This window comes from Notolepis coatsorum, assembly GCF_963971535.1.
Source record: "Notolepis coatsorum genome assembly, chromosome: 9".
In the NCBI taxonomy this organism is placed as follows: domain Eukaryota; kingdom Metazoa; phylum Chordata; class Actinopteri; order Aulopiformes; family Paralepididae; genus Notolepis; species Notolepis coatsorum.
The window spans coordinates 95,702,354-95,717,726 of NC_140173.1; the positions used below are offsets into that span (position 1 = coordinate 95,702,354).

General features: G+C 42.8%; 1 protein-coding gene across 4 annotated transcripts in view; it reads right to left on the minus strand.

Moving 5' to 3' along the window:
• nckap1 (NCK-associated protein 1) overlaps positions 1-15,373 on the minus strand; it is a 115,632-nt gene that overhangs the window by 19,554 nt on the left and 80,705 nt on the right. For all 4 annotated transcript variants that reach the window (XM_084322268.1, XM_084322267.1, XM_084322266.1 and 1 more), the window contains 3 exons: positions 3,324-3,456; positions 3,150-3,231; positions 1,434-1,492 (listed from right to left, as the gene is read on the minus strand). In XM_084322268.1, coding sequence (XP_084178394.1) covers positions 1,434-1,492; positions 3,150-3,231; positions 3,324-3,456 — 274 coding nt within the window. The remainder of the gene's footprint in view (positions 1-1,433; positions 1,493-3,149; positions 3,232-3,323; positions 3,457-15,373) is intronic.

The following is a 15,373-nucleotide window of genomic DNA, read 5'->3' on the forward strand; positions in this document are numbered from 1 at the left end:
GAGAGACCATTAAACACACTGCTGTTTGCCTACAGAGAGACCATTTAAACACACTGATGTATGCCTAGAGAGAGAGAGACCATTAAAAACACTGCTGTAGACCTACAGAGAGAGAGACTATTAAAAACACTGCTGTGGGCCTACAGAGAGAGAGAGACCAACAACATACTCTATACTTATAGCACATGCATGAGCCTGGTCTCTTTTTAAAGATGACATTCTGAAGTTTCTGATTCCAGAAAGAAAATTCTATTTTAGTGCTAACGTAATAGAGTAACATAGGTCTGAACTTGAGTTGTAGAAAAACTTGTTACTCAAGTTTTTCTGTAGTAGTTAGTAGTCCAGAGGTAGTATTTCCCCAGAAGGGGGTATGGCTTACAAAAGCATTATGTAGTACATGTCCAAATTTCATAAAGATCCATTCAGAAATGAGTGATTAGGAGTGATTTTGGTAAACGGTGTACAAAATAAAAACTGAGTTTTCTCATAGACTTCAATTCATTCTGCTGTTTTTCTCTTCCTGTTTTCGCTCGTTAGTTTTTCACCAGATCCCTGATTCATACATCCCCAGGTGGGGTATCATTGGAAAGCCACACTCATTGGCAACAACCCTCCACAATAATTTCTAGATTGACGGAACTAGAGCCCCAAGAGTCGGGAGTGGTATTTTGCGCAATACCGTGTACTTTGCACAAGCCTCAAATACCGGCATGTAACTCGAGAACCGCTGAACGGATTTTGTCGCGATCGACAGGCAACAAATAAGCCTTCAATTCGATATATATATATTGTATTACAAAATATGCACACCGGAACCAGTAGGGGTCGCCAAAGTGCCGGTAAGCAAATCGTCCTAAAAAGGGCCCACATGTGGTAAGAGGGTATCATACTAACACACTGCTGTGGGCCTACAAAGATACCATTTAAACACACTGCTGTAGGCCTAGAGAGAGAGACCATTAAAAACACACTGCTGTAGGCCTACAGAGATAGACCATTTAAACACACTGCTGTAGGCCTAGAGAGACCATTAAAACACACTGCTGTAGACTTACAGAGAGAGACCATTTAAACACACTGCTGTCGGCCTACAGAGAGAGAGACCATTTAAACACACTTCTGTAGGCCTACAGAGAGAGACCATTAAAAACACACTGCTGTAGGCCTACAGAGACTATTTAAACACACTTATGCATGCCTACAGAGAGAGAGACCATTTAAACACTTCTGTAGGCCTACAGAGAGACCATTTAAACACTTCTGTAGGCCTACAGAGAGAGACCATTTAAACACACTTCTGTAGGCCTACAGAGAGAGACCATTTAAACACTACGGCCTACAAAGAGAGACCATTTAAACACTGCGGCCTACAGAGCAATCAATGAAACACACTATGTAAGTATGTGTATATGTGTGTGTGTGTGTGTGTGTACCTGCAGTCTGAACCAGTCCAGTCTCATGCCTCTGAAGTCAAACACCTCTCCATCCTCCACTGAAACACAAAGGAATAATCCACCCAGAATCACATGTGATCCAGACACTGGGGCCCAATGTGGGGTCTGGGGACCACCAGGGGGCCTTCAAATCAAATCAAATCAAATGTATTTGTAAGGCCCGACAACACACGTTAATGTCCCCTTCAGGGGGTTCCAAGGACAAGGTGTCCCCAGTAAAGTCAGGAATCATTTAATTTCACGATAATTTCATTGACTAGAATCTAAGCCCAATGACTGAATGAATGAGGACTATTCTGAGCACCTCTGAGCTTCTCTCCTCTGTTATCCACCTTCAGTACAGACAGTTACAGAATTCTGAAGACTAAATGACATCTAATAACAAGATGGGGTCATACCGTCACTCATTACAGAATAAATCAGAGCCTCTAGGTGGCAGTATACACATGAGAACAGTCAACCCTCTGCATGTTGTAGAAGAAGACCATCTGAGTTGCATGGCGTGGAGCCATGAGGAATGGGACCTTTCAGAAGTGCTCACTATGTGTTTCTATGGGTCGACCTCACAGAGAACCTGCTGTCCGTGAGGAGAGACCGTGCTGGCTGCACGACAGGTGGCTTGGGAGATACGCTCACTCACCTTAAAAAAAAGGTAAAAAAAGTCACACAGGCCGTAAAATTTAACATAGCCAACTTTAAATACATCCGAGACTGCCTCAACATGGAAACAGCCAAACTTTACTTCAACTCAGTAATTATGTCCCATCTGACATACTGCATAACCAGCTGGTCTCAGTCCTGCAAAACCACATTGACACCAATTCATTCAGTTCATAAACAGGCCCTGAAGGTGTTGGACAAGAAACCCTTTTGCCACCACCACTGTACCATCCTCCAAAAACATGCCCTGCTAAGCTGGGAAAACATGCTGAAACTAAAGGATGCCAGCCTGATATATAAAATCCAACACGGTCTAGCCCCACCACCTCTCTCACAGTTTTTAATAGAAAGCAGCAGGTTCACCAGAACAGTGCTAGAGGAAAATTTCATCATACCAGGAAGGAAAAGCACATCAGCCTTCTCGATCAGAGCTGCAGAGTTCTGGAACACCATCCCATCACACATCCGCAGTACTAATACACTCAGGTCCTTCCCACACACACTCAAAGCATGGCTGTTACAAAATCAGGTCTGTGACCATTAGCAAGTCACGTCGCAGTCCAGCCCCTGTATGCTTGCCCACTAGCCTGACTGTCCTGATTTATGATTATGTATACGTGTGCCTGCCATATGTGTGCCTGCCTATACGGTGCATATACATGTATGGGCTTTGATTTGCCCCTGTACACTGTTTTTTTTATACAGTAGATGCACGAATGCCTAGTGAGTGAATGTACAGAATATGTTTTAAACTGTTTTTATATTAGCTTTAATGTCCTTCTATTTTTCTGCTTCTTTTCTGGCTTAAACATCTAGCCCAGGGACTACAAGTGAAAACTAGCAATCCTGCTAATGTTGACATATTTACAGTTATTTTTTAAAAATTTGTATTCATTTATAAATGTATAACTGTTGATTGTTATGCACTGTCCCTGATCAAATAAACTGAGTAAAACTAAAGCTTGTCCTGAGGGCGGCGCTAGAGGACATGTCTTGGGGATGAGGTTCATGATGAGAGGGACTCTGTGTTGTTACCTTGTTTGACGCTGAGAGACGTCATGGTGTTGACGAAGGAGGACATGATGATAGACTCATCCTCTGGACAGACAGACAGGTTCTATAGATGGACAGACAGGTAGGTTAGAGAAACAGGTTCTACAGACAGACCGGTGGGTTCTATAGACAGACAGACGGGTTCTATAGACAGACCTGAACCAGCTCATTAAGCACCACGGCGTCGAAGCCAGACAGGTACTGAACGTAGTAGCGCTGCATCACTGGGCCGTACTTCCTCACATGAGCCCTTAACTCCTCCATGTAGAAGATCAACTCTGCTATATGTCTAGAGAGAGAGAGAGAGAGAGAGAGAGAGAGAGAGAGATAGAGACATAGAGATGGAGTGAGAAAGAGATGGAAAGAGACAGAGACAGTTAGAGAGAGACAGAGAGAGATGGAGAGACAGAGAGCGATGGAGAGAGAGACAGAGAGTGATGGAGAGACAGAGAGAGAGAGAAATGGAGAGAGAAATGGATAAATGACCTTATTATGGCCAAGTCATACATCTATGGATCGGGCCAAATAATAATAATAATAATAACTTTATTGTATAGCACTTTTCATACAGAAATTGCAGTTCAAAGTGCTTCACAACAGTAAAAAATACAGGCATAAGCGAGCATAAAAAATTAAATACAAAAAGATAGAGGTAGCAAGGTAAGGTAAATCAGTAATACAGATAATAAAATAGAATAGATTAGATAGAGTAAAAAAGTGCGGTTTGATTCAGTTTAAAATAGGCTAAAATAATAAAATAGAACGGACAGTCAAAAGTGTGATAAAATTGTTAAATAAAAAAATATATAACAGAGCAGTGTATCGCTCTTAATACTTTGACTTTCTTTACAAAGTTCTAACATACAACAGAGCATCGCTCTAACATACAACAGAGCAGTGCATGGCTCTTAACACTTTGAGTTTCTTTACAAAGTACAGTTCTAAATTACCTTATAGAACAACAGAGCAGTGCGTCGCTCACAACAACAGAGCATCGCTCTAACATATAACAGAGCATCGCTCTTAACACTGAGTTCCTTTACATCTGTATCTGTATCTGTATCTGACCATTCCTTCATATCCTTCTCACTAACTCTCATGCTTAACCGAAAGGTCTTCACCCCAACTCAAACCGTCTCACTCAGACGTAACCTGGCCTCCCTATCCCCCTCCACCCTCTCCTCTGACATAATATCCGCTCTACCTTTGAGTGACACCTTCTCTGCTCTCCCCACAGAGATGGCAACCTCCACCCTCCTCTCAGCCCTTGCAACCTCCTTTGACAAGCTCTGTCCCCTTGTTGAGAAACCTGGCCGCCGTTCCCCACCCAGTCCATGGCTGACGGATGCAGTGAGAGAACAAAGACAGGTCCTGAGAGCGGCTGAGAGGAAGTATAGAAAGTCACGCCTCACTGCTGACATCGACACATATCACAACCTCTTGTTAACATTCTCCAAAACCATTACTAATGCCAAAGCTTCTTTCTTTCACCATAGGATCGAGGCCTCTGCCAAGAATCTTCGCAAACTGCATGCTACCATGTCCTCCCTCCTCACTCCCCCCCCCCACCCCTCCTCCCTCATCTTTTTCTGCCGAAGACTTTGCGATCTTCTTTGAGGAAAAAGTGGAGAACATCCGCAGCTCCTTCTCCCAACCCCCACCCATTCCAAACGCTGAATCGAGAACCTCATCCTTCACTCTGTCATCTTTCTCTCCCATTACAGAAGCCGAGACCCTGACACTGGTAACATCGAACCGTCCGACTACATGCCGCCCCCTCCGGACGGGTGTCCCCCAGGGCTCGGTCCTAGGACCCCTTCTCTTCTCCCTCTACACTAAATCACTGGGTAACATTATCACGTCTCATGGCTTCTCATATCATTGTTATGCCGATGATACTCAACTCTTCCTCTCCTTCCCTCCCTCAGATATCCACGTCTCTGAGCGGATCTCGGCCTGTCTGTCCGACATCTCCGCCTGGATGACGACCAACCACCTCAAACTGAACCTAAGCAAAACAGAATTGCTCCACCTGCCGGCCAAATCCTCCCCCCTGACCGACCTCTCCATCACAGTCGAGAATGCAGCTGTGACCGCGTCCCCGACCGCCAAGAACCTTGGTGTTGTCCTCGACGACCAGTTGAACTTCTCTGCTCACATCGCAGCGACAACCAGAACCTGCAGATTCCTCCTGAGCAACGTCAGAAGGATACGCCCCTTCCTGACAAAAGAAGCCACCCAACTCCTCGTCCAATCAACAGTCATCTCCCGCCTCGACTACTGCAACGCACTGCTAGCTGGCCTCCCGGCCACTGCCACCAAGCCTCTTCAACTCATTCAAAACGCAGCGGCCCGCCTGATCTCAAACCTACCGAAGTCGGCCCATGTCACCCCACTTCTTAGGGACCTGCACTGGCTCCCCATTGCTGCACGTATCCGCTTCAAGGCCCTCGACCTAGCATACCGTGCGGCAAAGGGAACTGCTCCCGCCTACCTCCGGTCAATGGTCTCTAACTACACACCCTCAAGACCCCTACGCTCTGCATCTTCTGGCCGCCTCAGACCTACTCCTATCCAAGCTCCCGGAGGGTCATCAAAGAGAAGCCGCCTATTCTCAGTCCTTGCCCCACAATGGTGGAATGAACTACCCATCCCAGTTAGGACAGCCGAATCCCGTCCAATCTTTCGCCGTCGACTAAAGACTCACTTCTTCAACCATTATGTGAAATGATTAAAAAAAAATAAAAAATAAAAATCTAACCCTGACTAACCTTACTGTCATGCACTTGTCCTAATAAACTAACCTACACTGTAACACGCAACACTTTGATGAACATTGTTACTCAGCTGATAGAGCTGTACCCTTCTTGCTGTCTTGTCGTACAGAACTTGTAAGTCGCTTTGGATAAAAGCGTCAGCTAAATGACTAAATGTAAATGTAAATGTTTACAAGGTAGAGTTCTAAATTACTTTATAATTTAGCAGAGCAGTGCGTCGCTCACAACTTAATAGTGCATCGCTCTTAACTTTGAGTTTCTTTACAAAGTTCAGTTTTGAATTACAACAGAGCAGTGCTCTTAAAATTACAGTGCATAGGAGGTAGTGAGATAAAATTCGCATAGAACCGACATGAATTTGATAGGAAGTGTATAAAAGTAGGTAGGGTAAGAATAGTGCAGGTAAAGTACAATTTGTGCCAGGATATCCCTGATGTTTCATTGAAATGCCTGAGCAAAGAGATGGGTTTTAAGCTGTCTTTTGAAGATGTCTAGCGAGTTGGCTTCCCTGATGTTTTGGGGTAGTTTGTTCCATAGTTTTGGTGCATAGTTGATAAAGGCTGCATTACCGATCCTCTTTTGACTGTTTCTGGGAGCCTCTAGTAGTCCAGCAGCTGATGATCGCAGTGTTCTTGCTGGCCTGTAATTTGTTAGAGTGTTGGCGATGGAGCTAGGTCCCTGTCCATTTAGAGCTTTGTATGCAAGGAGAATGACCTTAAAGTCAATTCTAAATGGTACAGGAAGCCAGTGTAAAGCAGCCAAGACTGGACTAATGTGCTCTCTCCTTTTGGTTCTCATTAGCAGTCGGGCTGCAGAGTTTTGGATTAGCTGAAGCCTCTCTGTGGTTTTCTTAGGGAGACCTGTGAAAAGTGCATTACAGTAGTCTAACCAGCTAGATATGAATGCATGAATTAGCTTCTCAGCATCGTTTTGATTGATAAATGGCCGTACTCTGGGCGGTCAGGTGGTGTAACGGAGATTGCATTCGTCACCAACCCCGGAGCGGCTGGATTCGCCTGTTCGAATCCAGCTCACAGCTCCGGGGTTGTCACCAGCTTGGCTGGCCGTTCACACTAATACAATTGGCAGTATTAGAGGGTGGGAGAAGCTGGCGGGGTGGGTCCGGGTCGTTGTAAACAGCGACTCCTACAGTTCGGTCGGGGCGCCTGCTAAGCGCGGATAGGATCTAAGTGGGATAGTGTGATCCTTCCACATGCTACGCCCTCTCAGTGAGAATCCGCGCTGCCAGGTGAAAAGAAGCGGTTGATTGGCTGGACGTGTGTCGGAGGAAGCACGTGGTAGCCTCCACTCTCCCAGACCGACTGTGGGGGGTAAGTGCGCAGCGACCAGGAAGGGGATTGGGAATTGGCATAACGACTAACATTGGGATGGGAGAAAATCGGAGGAAAAAGGAGGGGGAAAAAGATCAATACAAAAAAAAAAAAAAAAAAAAAAAAAAAAAAAAAAAAAAAATCGTACTTTTGCTATATCTCTGAGATTGAAGAACAATGTTTTCGTCACTTTGTTAATATGATAATTGAAGTTCAGTTCTGAATCTACGATAACCTTGAGATATGTGACCTCAGATTTGATCCAAGGGGTTAGTCCTCCCAGGTTCTTATTAACGTTTCTTTTTTTGTTTTGGGGCCGATAATTAGAATTTCAGTTTTGTTCTCGTTTAGTTTCAGGAAGTTCCTACTCATCCATTTATTTATTGCCAATAAGCAGTCTGTAATGGAGTTAATAGGTGTATCATTTGGTTCAGCAGATATGTAGTTGTGTATCATCCGCATAGCTATGGAAACCTACATTATGTTCTCTGATGATATCACCCAGCGGTAACATGTAAAGGGAGAAGAGTAAAGGACCTAAGCAACTCCCTTGTGCAACTCCATAGTTGTTGTCATAATATCTCAGACATGTGGCCTCCTAGTTTAACATAGAATTTCCTCCCTCTGATGTATGTTTTAAACCAGCTTAGCACATGTTCTGAGAAACCGACAAGGTTTTCAAGATGATCGATTAGAATATCGTGATCGATTGTATCAAATGCTGCACTGAGATCTAACAGGATAAGGATGGAGACCTTATTCTCGTCAGAGTTTAGTCTGAGGTCACTGATTATTTTGGTGAGGGCAGTTTCAGTGCTATGATATTTTCTGAATCCCGACTGAAATTCTTCTAAGATGTTGTTTTCTTCAAGAAAAGAATTAATTTGAACTGAAACTATCTTTTCAAGTACTTTACTAATGAATGGTAGGTTAGATATTGGTTGATAGTTTGCCATTACTTTACTATCCAAGTTAGGTTTTTTTAGTAATGGCTTTACAACTGCTGTTTTAAAGGAAAGTGTTGATGATATCTAGCACAGGGCTTGAAACACTATTAAACACCCGTTTGAAGAAAGCTGTAGGTATAGGATCAATGTATGAGGTGGAGCAGTTACATTCTGAGACAGTTTTGCAGAGTACATCTAATGTGATGCATGTGAATCTTCTCATGGTTACATTGCGCGGTTTGCTGTAATCAGCTTTATTTCCATCATGAGTAATGCTGGCCCTGATCAATGTTATTTTGTTGTTAAAGAATAGTGCAAGTTCTTCACACTTAACCGTTGATGACTGAGGAGGTGTAGGGGTAGTGTTGAGTAGTAGATTAATAGTGGAAAAATGGATTCTGGAGTTTCCAGCATTTTCTGTAATGATTTTAGAGAAGTAGTCTTTCCTTGCTAATCGGATGGTTTTATTATAAGCAGTTAAAGAATCTTTGTATATATCACAGCAGATGGTGTTTTTTTGTTTTTCTCCATTTTCGCTCAGCTGCACGACATTTCCTTTTTTCTTTGTTGACCGCATTATAGTTCAACCAGGGGGAGGCTCTGGTTCTTTCTACAATTTAATTTAGAGAGCTGTCATGATTGTGTGGTTCATGTAGTCTGATAAGATTAATGAACTTTGATTCAGCCTTGTCGTTTAGGAGCCTCTTTTGAACTATGATTTTTTTTTTTTTTTAAACATAAACATAAACATAACAAATTAGACTCACAAGCATTAACAGTAAACATCCAATGAAATCACCATTTGAATCATTATAAATATAGTTTACGAGATATATACCTAATACTTGCTATCTAATACCCTACATACATATGCTCTTGCTCGCTCACCCCCCCCCGGACCCCCACTTGGATAATCCATCCATTTTCTTTCGTTTCTAACCAGGCACTACACTTCATATGCTAGCTTTTATTCTCTCCACCACTTCTAACCAGATTGCAATGTTGGTTTCACTGACACCTAAAATTCTTGCTGTAGATATTTCTAGATAAATCACATCGAGATAGGTAAGAACCCATACGTTCCGGCACATTTTTTCCGGTTGAATCCATCGTGATGCTATCAGCTTTTTAGCAGCTGTGAGACTGGATAAAACTAGTCTCTTTAGCTGTATAGGGGCTGCAAACTGAAATACATCATTCAACAGCAATACAGAGGGATGTACAGGTATGTTCAGAGATAAGAATACTGATAATAGCTGGGACACTTCTTTCCAAAATATCTTAACCGGTGGGCAATCCCAATACATGTGCATGAATGTACCCTCATCCCCATTTGTACATAAGGGACATAGGGAGTCTTGTTTAAGTCCCATTCTGTTCAATCTTATAGGAGTCAGGTATGTCCTATGAATATAATTAAGATTAATTTGTTGATGGTCCGGGTTACGTGACGCAATTCGAACGTTTGCCCAGACTTCTTGCCAATCAAAATCTATTTCCAAGTCTGGTATATCGCTCCTCCAGACTGAGTCTAGGGGGAGGATTCCATACGAAGACGTTAGTAAGTGATGATAAAAATCAGATACGAATCCTCTCGATGTCTCTCTTTCATAAAATAATTTGTGGTATCTGTGGTGCTCAATTGGTATCCTTAATGGGACTCCATGAGCCTTCAAACAATACAATAACTGTGCGTAAAAATAATATGTGGAACTGGTGAGGTTAAATTTTTTATGTATATCTTGATAGCTACAAAAACCCTGTTTGTTGAAAACATCTCCCAATGTGTGTATGCCCTGCTTTTCCCATTTGGGGTATCTTATAGGTTGTTTTCCAATAAGGAGTGCATTGTTATTGAATACCTCAATTCCTAAACATATATTTTCTTCTAAGTTTCTCCAGGATACAGATGCTTGGGAGTCAAACCAGGTTGTCAGTGGTCTTAAAGAGTACGCTTTAAAATAGTGGTAAAAGTCTGGAAATGCCAAACCTCTGTCGGCTTTGTTTCTCTGTGCGGTGGATCTCTTTATTCGTGGAGGTTTGTTATTCCAAATAAATTTATATGCGGTGGAGTGTAATTTTTTCCAGTAACCATCAGGAGGGGGTAACGGTAACATTGAGCTAATGAAGTTGATTCTAGGTAAAACATCCATCTTAACTATTGATACTCGTGCCTGTACTGAGTTTTTAAGTTTGGACCACCTGTCAAAGTCATATTTGATCTTATCTTGGATTTTTGTGTAATTGTACTTCACCGTTTGGCTTATAGTAGGGAATACCTCAATTCCTAAACATCTGAAGTGTTTAACCATTGATATTTCTTCTGGAAGGAGTATATTCTTTGCAGGGGCATTAAGTGGAAGGAAAGCCGACTTTGGCCAATTTATCCTAAATCCCGATAGATTGCCAAAGTCATCAATCAACTTGAGAAGATGAGGCATTGAGGAGTTAGGGTTTTGCATGAACAATATTACATCGTCCGCATATAAACTAATATGATGTTGTGTGCCCTTAATTGCGATTGGTTCTATGGATTGGGATTGTCTTATATATTGTGCTAAAGGCTCGAATGATAAAGCGAATAGTCCGGGACTAAGAGGGGAACCCTGTCTGGAAGAGCGCGATACCGTAAAGATTTCGGAGGTGATTATACCTGTTGTAATCATGGCCGATGGGTCTTTGTATAATACTTTAATCATATCAATGAATCCTTTTCCTAACCCCATCCTTTCTAATACTGCCCATAGATAAGACCATTCCAACCTATCAAAGGCTTTCATCGCATCCAGGGACAGCATCGCCTTAGGTGTGGTGTCATCCTTGCTGGCATCTAGCACATGTAGTAACCGTCTTATATTATCCGTGATCAAGCGGCCTCTTATGAAGCCAGTCTGGTCAGGATGAACTAAAGACGTCATATGCTTTTGAAGTCTGATGGCTAATACCTTGGAGTACAGCTTGATATCGGTTCCGAGGAGGCTTAAGGGTCTATAACTACCGCAATCGGTGGGGTCTTTGTCTTTTTTAAGGAGGACTGTTATGAGTGCAATATTGTCGTTCTTATGGAAGTTCCCCTCCTTGATTGAATATAGAATCATATTAAGTAATAGGGGTCCAATTACATCCCAACATGAGAGGTACATTTCTGGTGGGATACAGTCTCTTCCAGGAGCCCTACCACTTTGCATTTCAGATATGGCCTCCCTAAGTTCATCTAGTGTGATGGGTGTTTCTAACTGTTTAGCGTCATCCTCTGATAGTTTAGGAAGGTTAATTTGATTAAGATATATGTCCATTTTGTTTTGATCGAAGGCCATTTCTGATTTGTACAAGTTGGAGTAGAACTCTTTGAATGTCTCGTTGATTTTTTTAGAGTCTGTAACAAGTCCTTGCTGTGCCTTAATGATAGTTATATCTGCAAATTCTTTTGAACTATGATTTATTTTTTCGTTTTAGTAAGGGTTATTTGACTATCAAAGAATATACAGTGATGGTCGGAGAGGGGTAATTCAGTTATTGAGAAATGTTTTATGCTTAGCCCAGTTGTTGTTATGACTAAGTCTAATGTATTTCCAAGCCGGTGAGTTGCATTTGTTATATGCTGTGTTAGATCAAAGCTATCCAGTCGATTTTTGAGCTCTATAGTTTTGGAGTCTGTTTTCTTATTAAAATGAATGTTCAAGTCTCCATTTAGGATCACCTTGTCGTATCCGGTAACACATAGTGAAATCAGTTCAGAGAACTCCTGTATAAATATTGGTGAGTGTCTAGGCGGGCGGTATATTGTGACTATAATGGTTGATTCTGTTTGGAGTTCAATGGCAAGATATTCCATAGACATGAACTCACCTAGTTCTGTGATTCTAAACAAGAGTTTTGAGGAGAAAATTGCTGCAACCCCTCCTCCTCTTCTGTTTTTTCTGGGTATTTGATGAAAACTATAGTCTGGTGGGCAGGTCTCTATCATTATTGATGTAGCTGTGTCGTTACAATGACAGACTACAAAGGAACCCCCCTCAAACTGAACAGTGACATCTCCTTAGCAAATGATCTCAACTCCTTCTATGCGAGGTTTGAGGCTGTGAATAACAACACCAGCCTACAAACCACGGCAATGGGGGGGGGGGGGGTCTGCTGATGGAGACTCAGTGTTCAGGGTAACAGAGCATGAGGTGAGACGGATCTTTAAAAAAGTGGATATCAGGAAGGCAGCAGGACCGGACGGCATCCCCGGCCGCGTCCTAAAAGTCTGTGCCGACCAACTGGCCCCGGTATTCACTGACATCTTCAACCTGTCCTTGGAACAGGCCGTCATCCCCACCTGTCTGAAGAAGTCCACCATCATCCCTGTACCCAGAAAATCTACGCCCGCTTGCCTCAACGACTACCGCCCTGTAGCCCTCACCTCCATAGCCATGAAGTGCTTTGAGAAGCTAGTGAAGGGCTACATCTGTTCCTCCCTCCCCATCAACCTGGACCCTCTGCAATTTGCATATCGCCCCAACAGGTCCACGGAGGACGCCATAGCCCATGTGCTGCACACAGCAGCATCACATCTGGACAAGAGGCAGGGGAACTATGTGAGAATGCTGTTCATCGACTACAGCTCAGCATTCAATACCATAGTCCCCTCCAAACTCATAGCCAAGCTCAGGGACCTGGGCTTGAACTATGACCTGTGCCAGTGGGTCCTGGACTTCCTGACGGGCAGACCCCAGGTGGTAAGAGCCGGCAACTGCACCTCCTCATCCATCACGCTCAACATAGGGGCCCCCCAGGGCTGTGTTCTGAGCCCCCTCCTCTACTCCCTGTACACACATGACTGCGTAGCACAGCGGAACAACAACACCATCATCAAATTTGCTGATGACACAGTAGTGGTGGGCCTGATCTCTGCCAACGACGAAAGGGCCTACCTGGAAGAGGTAGAGAACCTGTCACAGTGGTGTCAGGAGAACTGCCTCTCCCTGAACGTCAGCAAAACAAAAGAGATGATTGTGGACTTCAGGAGGTCGGGGTCAAGGACTACAGCCCCCTCAGCATCGACGGGGCACCAGTTGAGAGAGTGAACAGTTTCAAGTACCTCGGAGCCCACATATCCGAGGACTTGACATGGACCACACACATTGACAGTGTTGTGAAGAAGGCACGACAACGCCTCTACTTCCTCAGGCGCCTAAGGAAGTTCCAAGTCAGTCAGAAGATCCTTAGGAACTTCTACTCATGTACAATAGAGAGCATCCTGACCGGCAACATCACCTCCTGGTTTGGGAATAGCACTGCACAAGACCGTAGCAGACTACAAAGAGTGACACGTTCAGCCGAACGCACAATTAGAGGGGGGCTTCCCACCCTCCAGAACATTTACAACAAGCGGTGCAAGGGGAAGGCTAAGAGAATTATTAAGGACTCGAGCCACCCGAACAACTGCCTCTTTGAACTGCTGCCGTCAGGCAAGCGATACCGGAGTCTTATGGCGAGCACAGAAAGACTCAGAAGGAGCTTCTATCCCCAGGCCATCAGGCTGCTAAACGAACAATAATCGCTAAACGAACAATAATCACTATGCAACAACCATCAAATGCACACAGCACACACACGCACACACTCACTCAAACAAACAACACACTGCAGCACCCACTCTCCACACTTTAGATCACACAAACACACTTACACTTTATATTTATTGATAAAGGATTTGCACTACAACTCGTACACCTACTGTGAATTGTACCTAAACTGCACCTCGTCCATTTATGCCTTGCACTATATAGTATTGTATATTAGTACACTGCACAGTATTGTATATTGTATGGTAACTACGTCTACGAACATTGTACATATGTCTAAACTGAACACTGTGACCTCTTTTTTTACTTCTAATTTTTACTATGTCTTTATTTCATACTTATCTTGTCATGCACAGTCTCTGGAGCGCAACAGTAAGAAGCATTTTGTACAAAAGTATTCTGTACTTCTGTATGACAACTATTAAAGAAACTTGAAACTTGAAACTTGAGCTGTGTCGTTATTGAGCCATGTCTCTACTAAGCAGATGCAGTCCAAGTTATTTTCTTTAATCGGATCATTTACTAAAAATGTTTTATTGTTCAGTGATCTAATTTTATTTGTTGGACTTCATGAGAGGAGATCTGATTTGGCTGGAACTTGATAGCTTTGAGGTTAACAGCAGGTGTACACATTGATGGTGTATAGATTGTATAGCTTTTACCATGCCTACCAAATCTCCTCTTTCCAATGGCAGACTTAAATCTGGATTTAGTACCACCAGGCGCCCGTTACATGGCAGCAAAGACCATGAATGAAATCTACTGTAAGTACCAGGGTTAGAAATTAACATTTTTTTTCAAGGGCTTTTTTTGCCCCCCTTAATTGCTTTTCGGGGCTTTTTTTGTATTTCGGGGGCACAACATTTTTATAATGAAAATTAACATAAAGATTATAAAACATTGTTGACACTTTTTTTTACAGTCTTCGTCCCTATGTTTGATAACGTAATGTTAATGTCTCCATATATAGGGCTCTACGCTAACCTTTTTCCCAAGGAGCACATGTGCTCCTAAATAAAATGTTAATAAATAAAATCTAAATACAAATTTAGGAGCACACAGAAATTTAGGAGCACAGTGACAATTGTTCAAGTAACACACACACACGCACACGATGTGTGACATCATGGCTTGGTTTCATGTTTTGAGGTACCTTCAATTATCTGTAAATAATACATACATACTCTATCTAAATAGATTAAATATTATTGTCCCTGAGTGAGGGCAAGTTGTGTTGTTGTCTTGATATAATAACCGGTTGCCTCTGGATCAATGAATGTCTAATATTGAATAATATTATTAGATATTTTATTTTTAACATCCCTAATTCCAACAGTCAAGAGGCTTGTTTCAAATTGATGAAAAACCTCACACACGCAACGTTTGTGAGTATAGGCTCTGGCCAGATCGATCAATGAAATACGTTGCGCGCTCAGCGCTGTGGAATGAAGGAAATGCGCATCGGGATCGGATTTGGATGTTATTCTTTTGGAGTTGTGTTACAAATGGAATGGTCTTTCCCCGCCGAACACAAGTTACTTAACGTTACACAGGTCGCGCTATGCAGATGCTTAGCTTGCT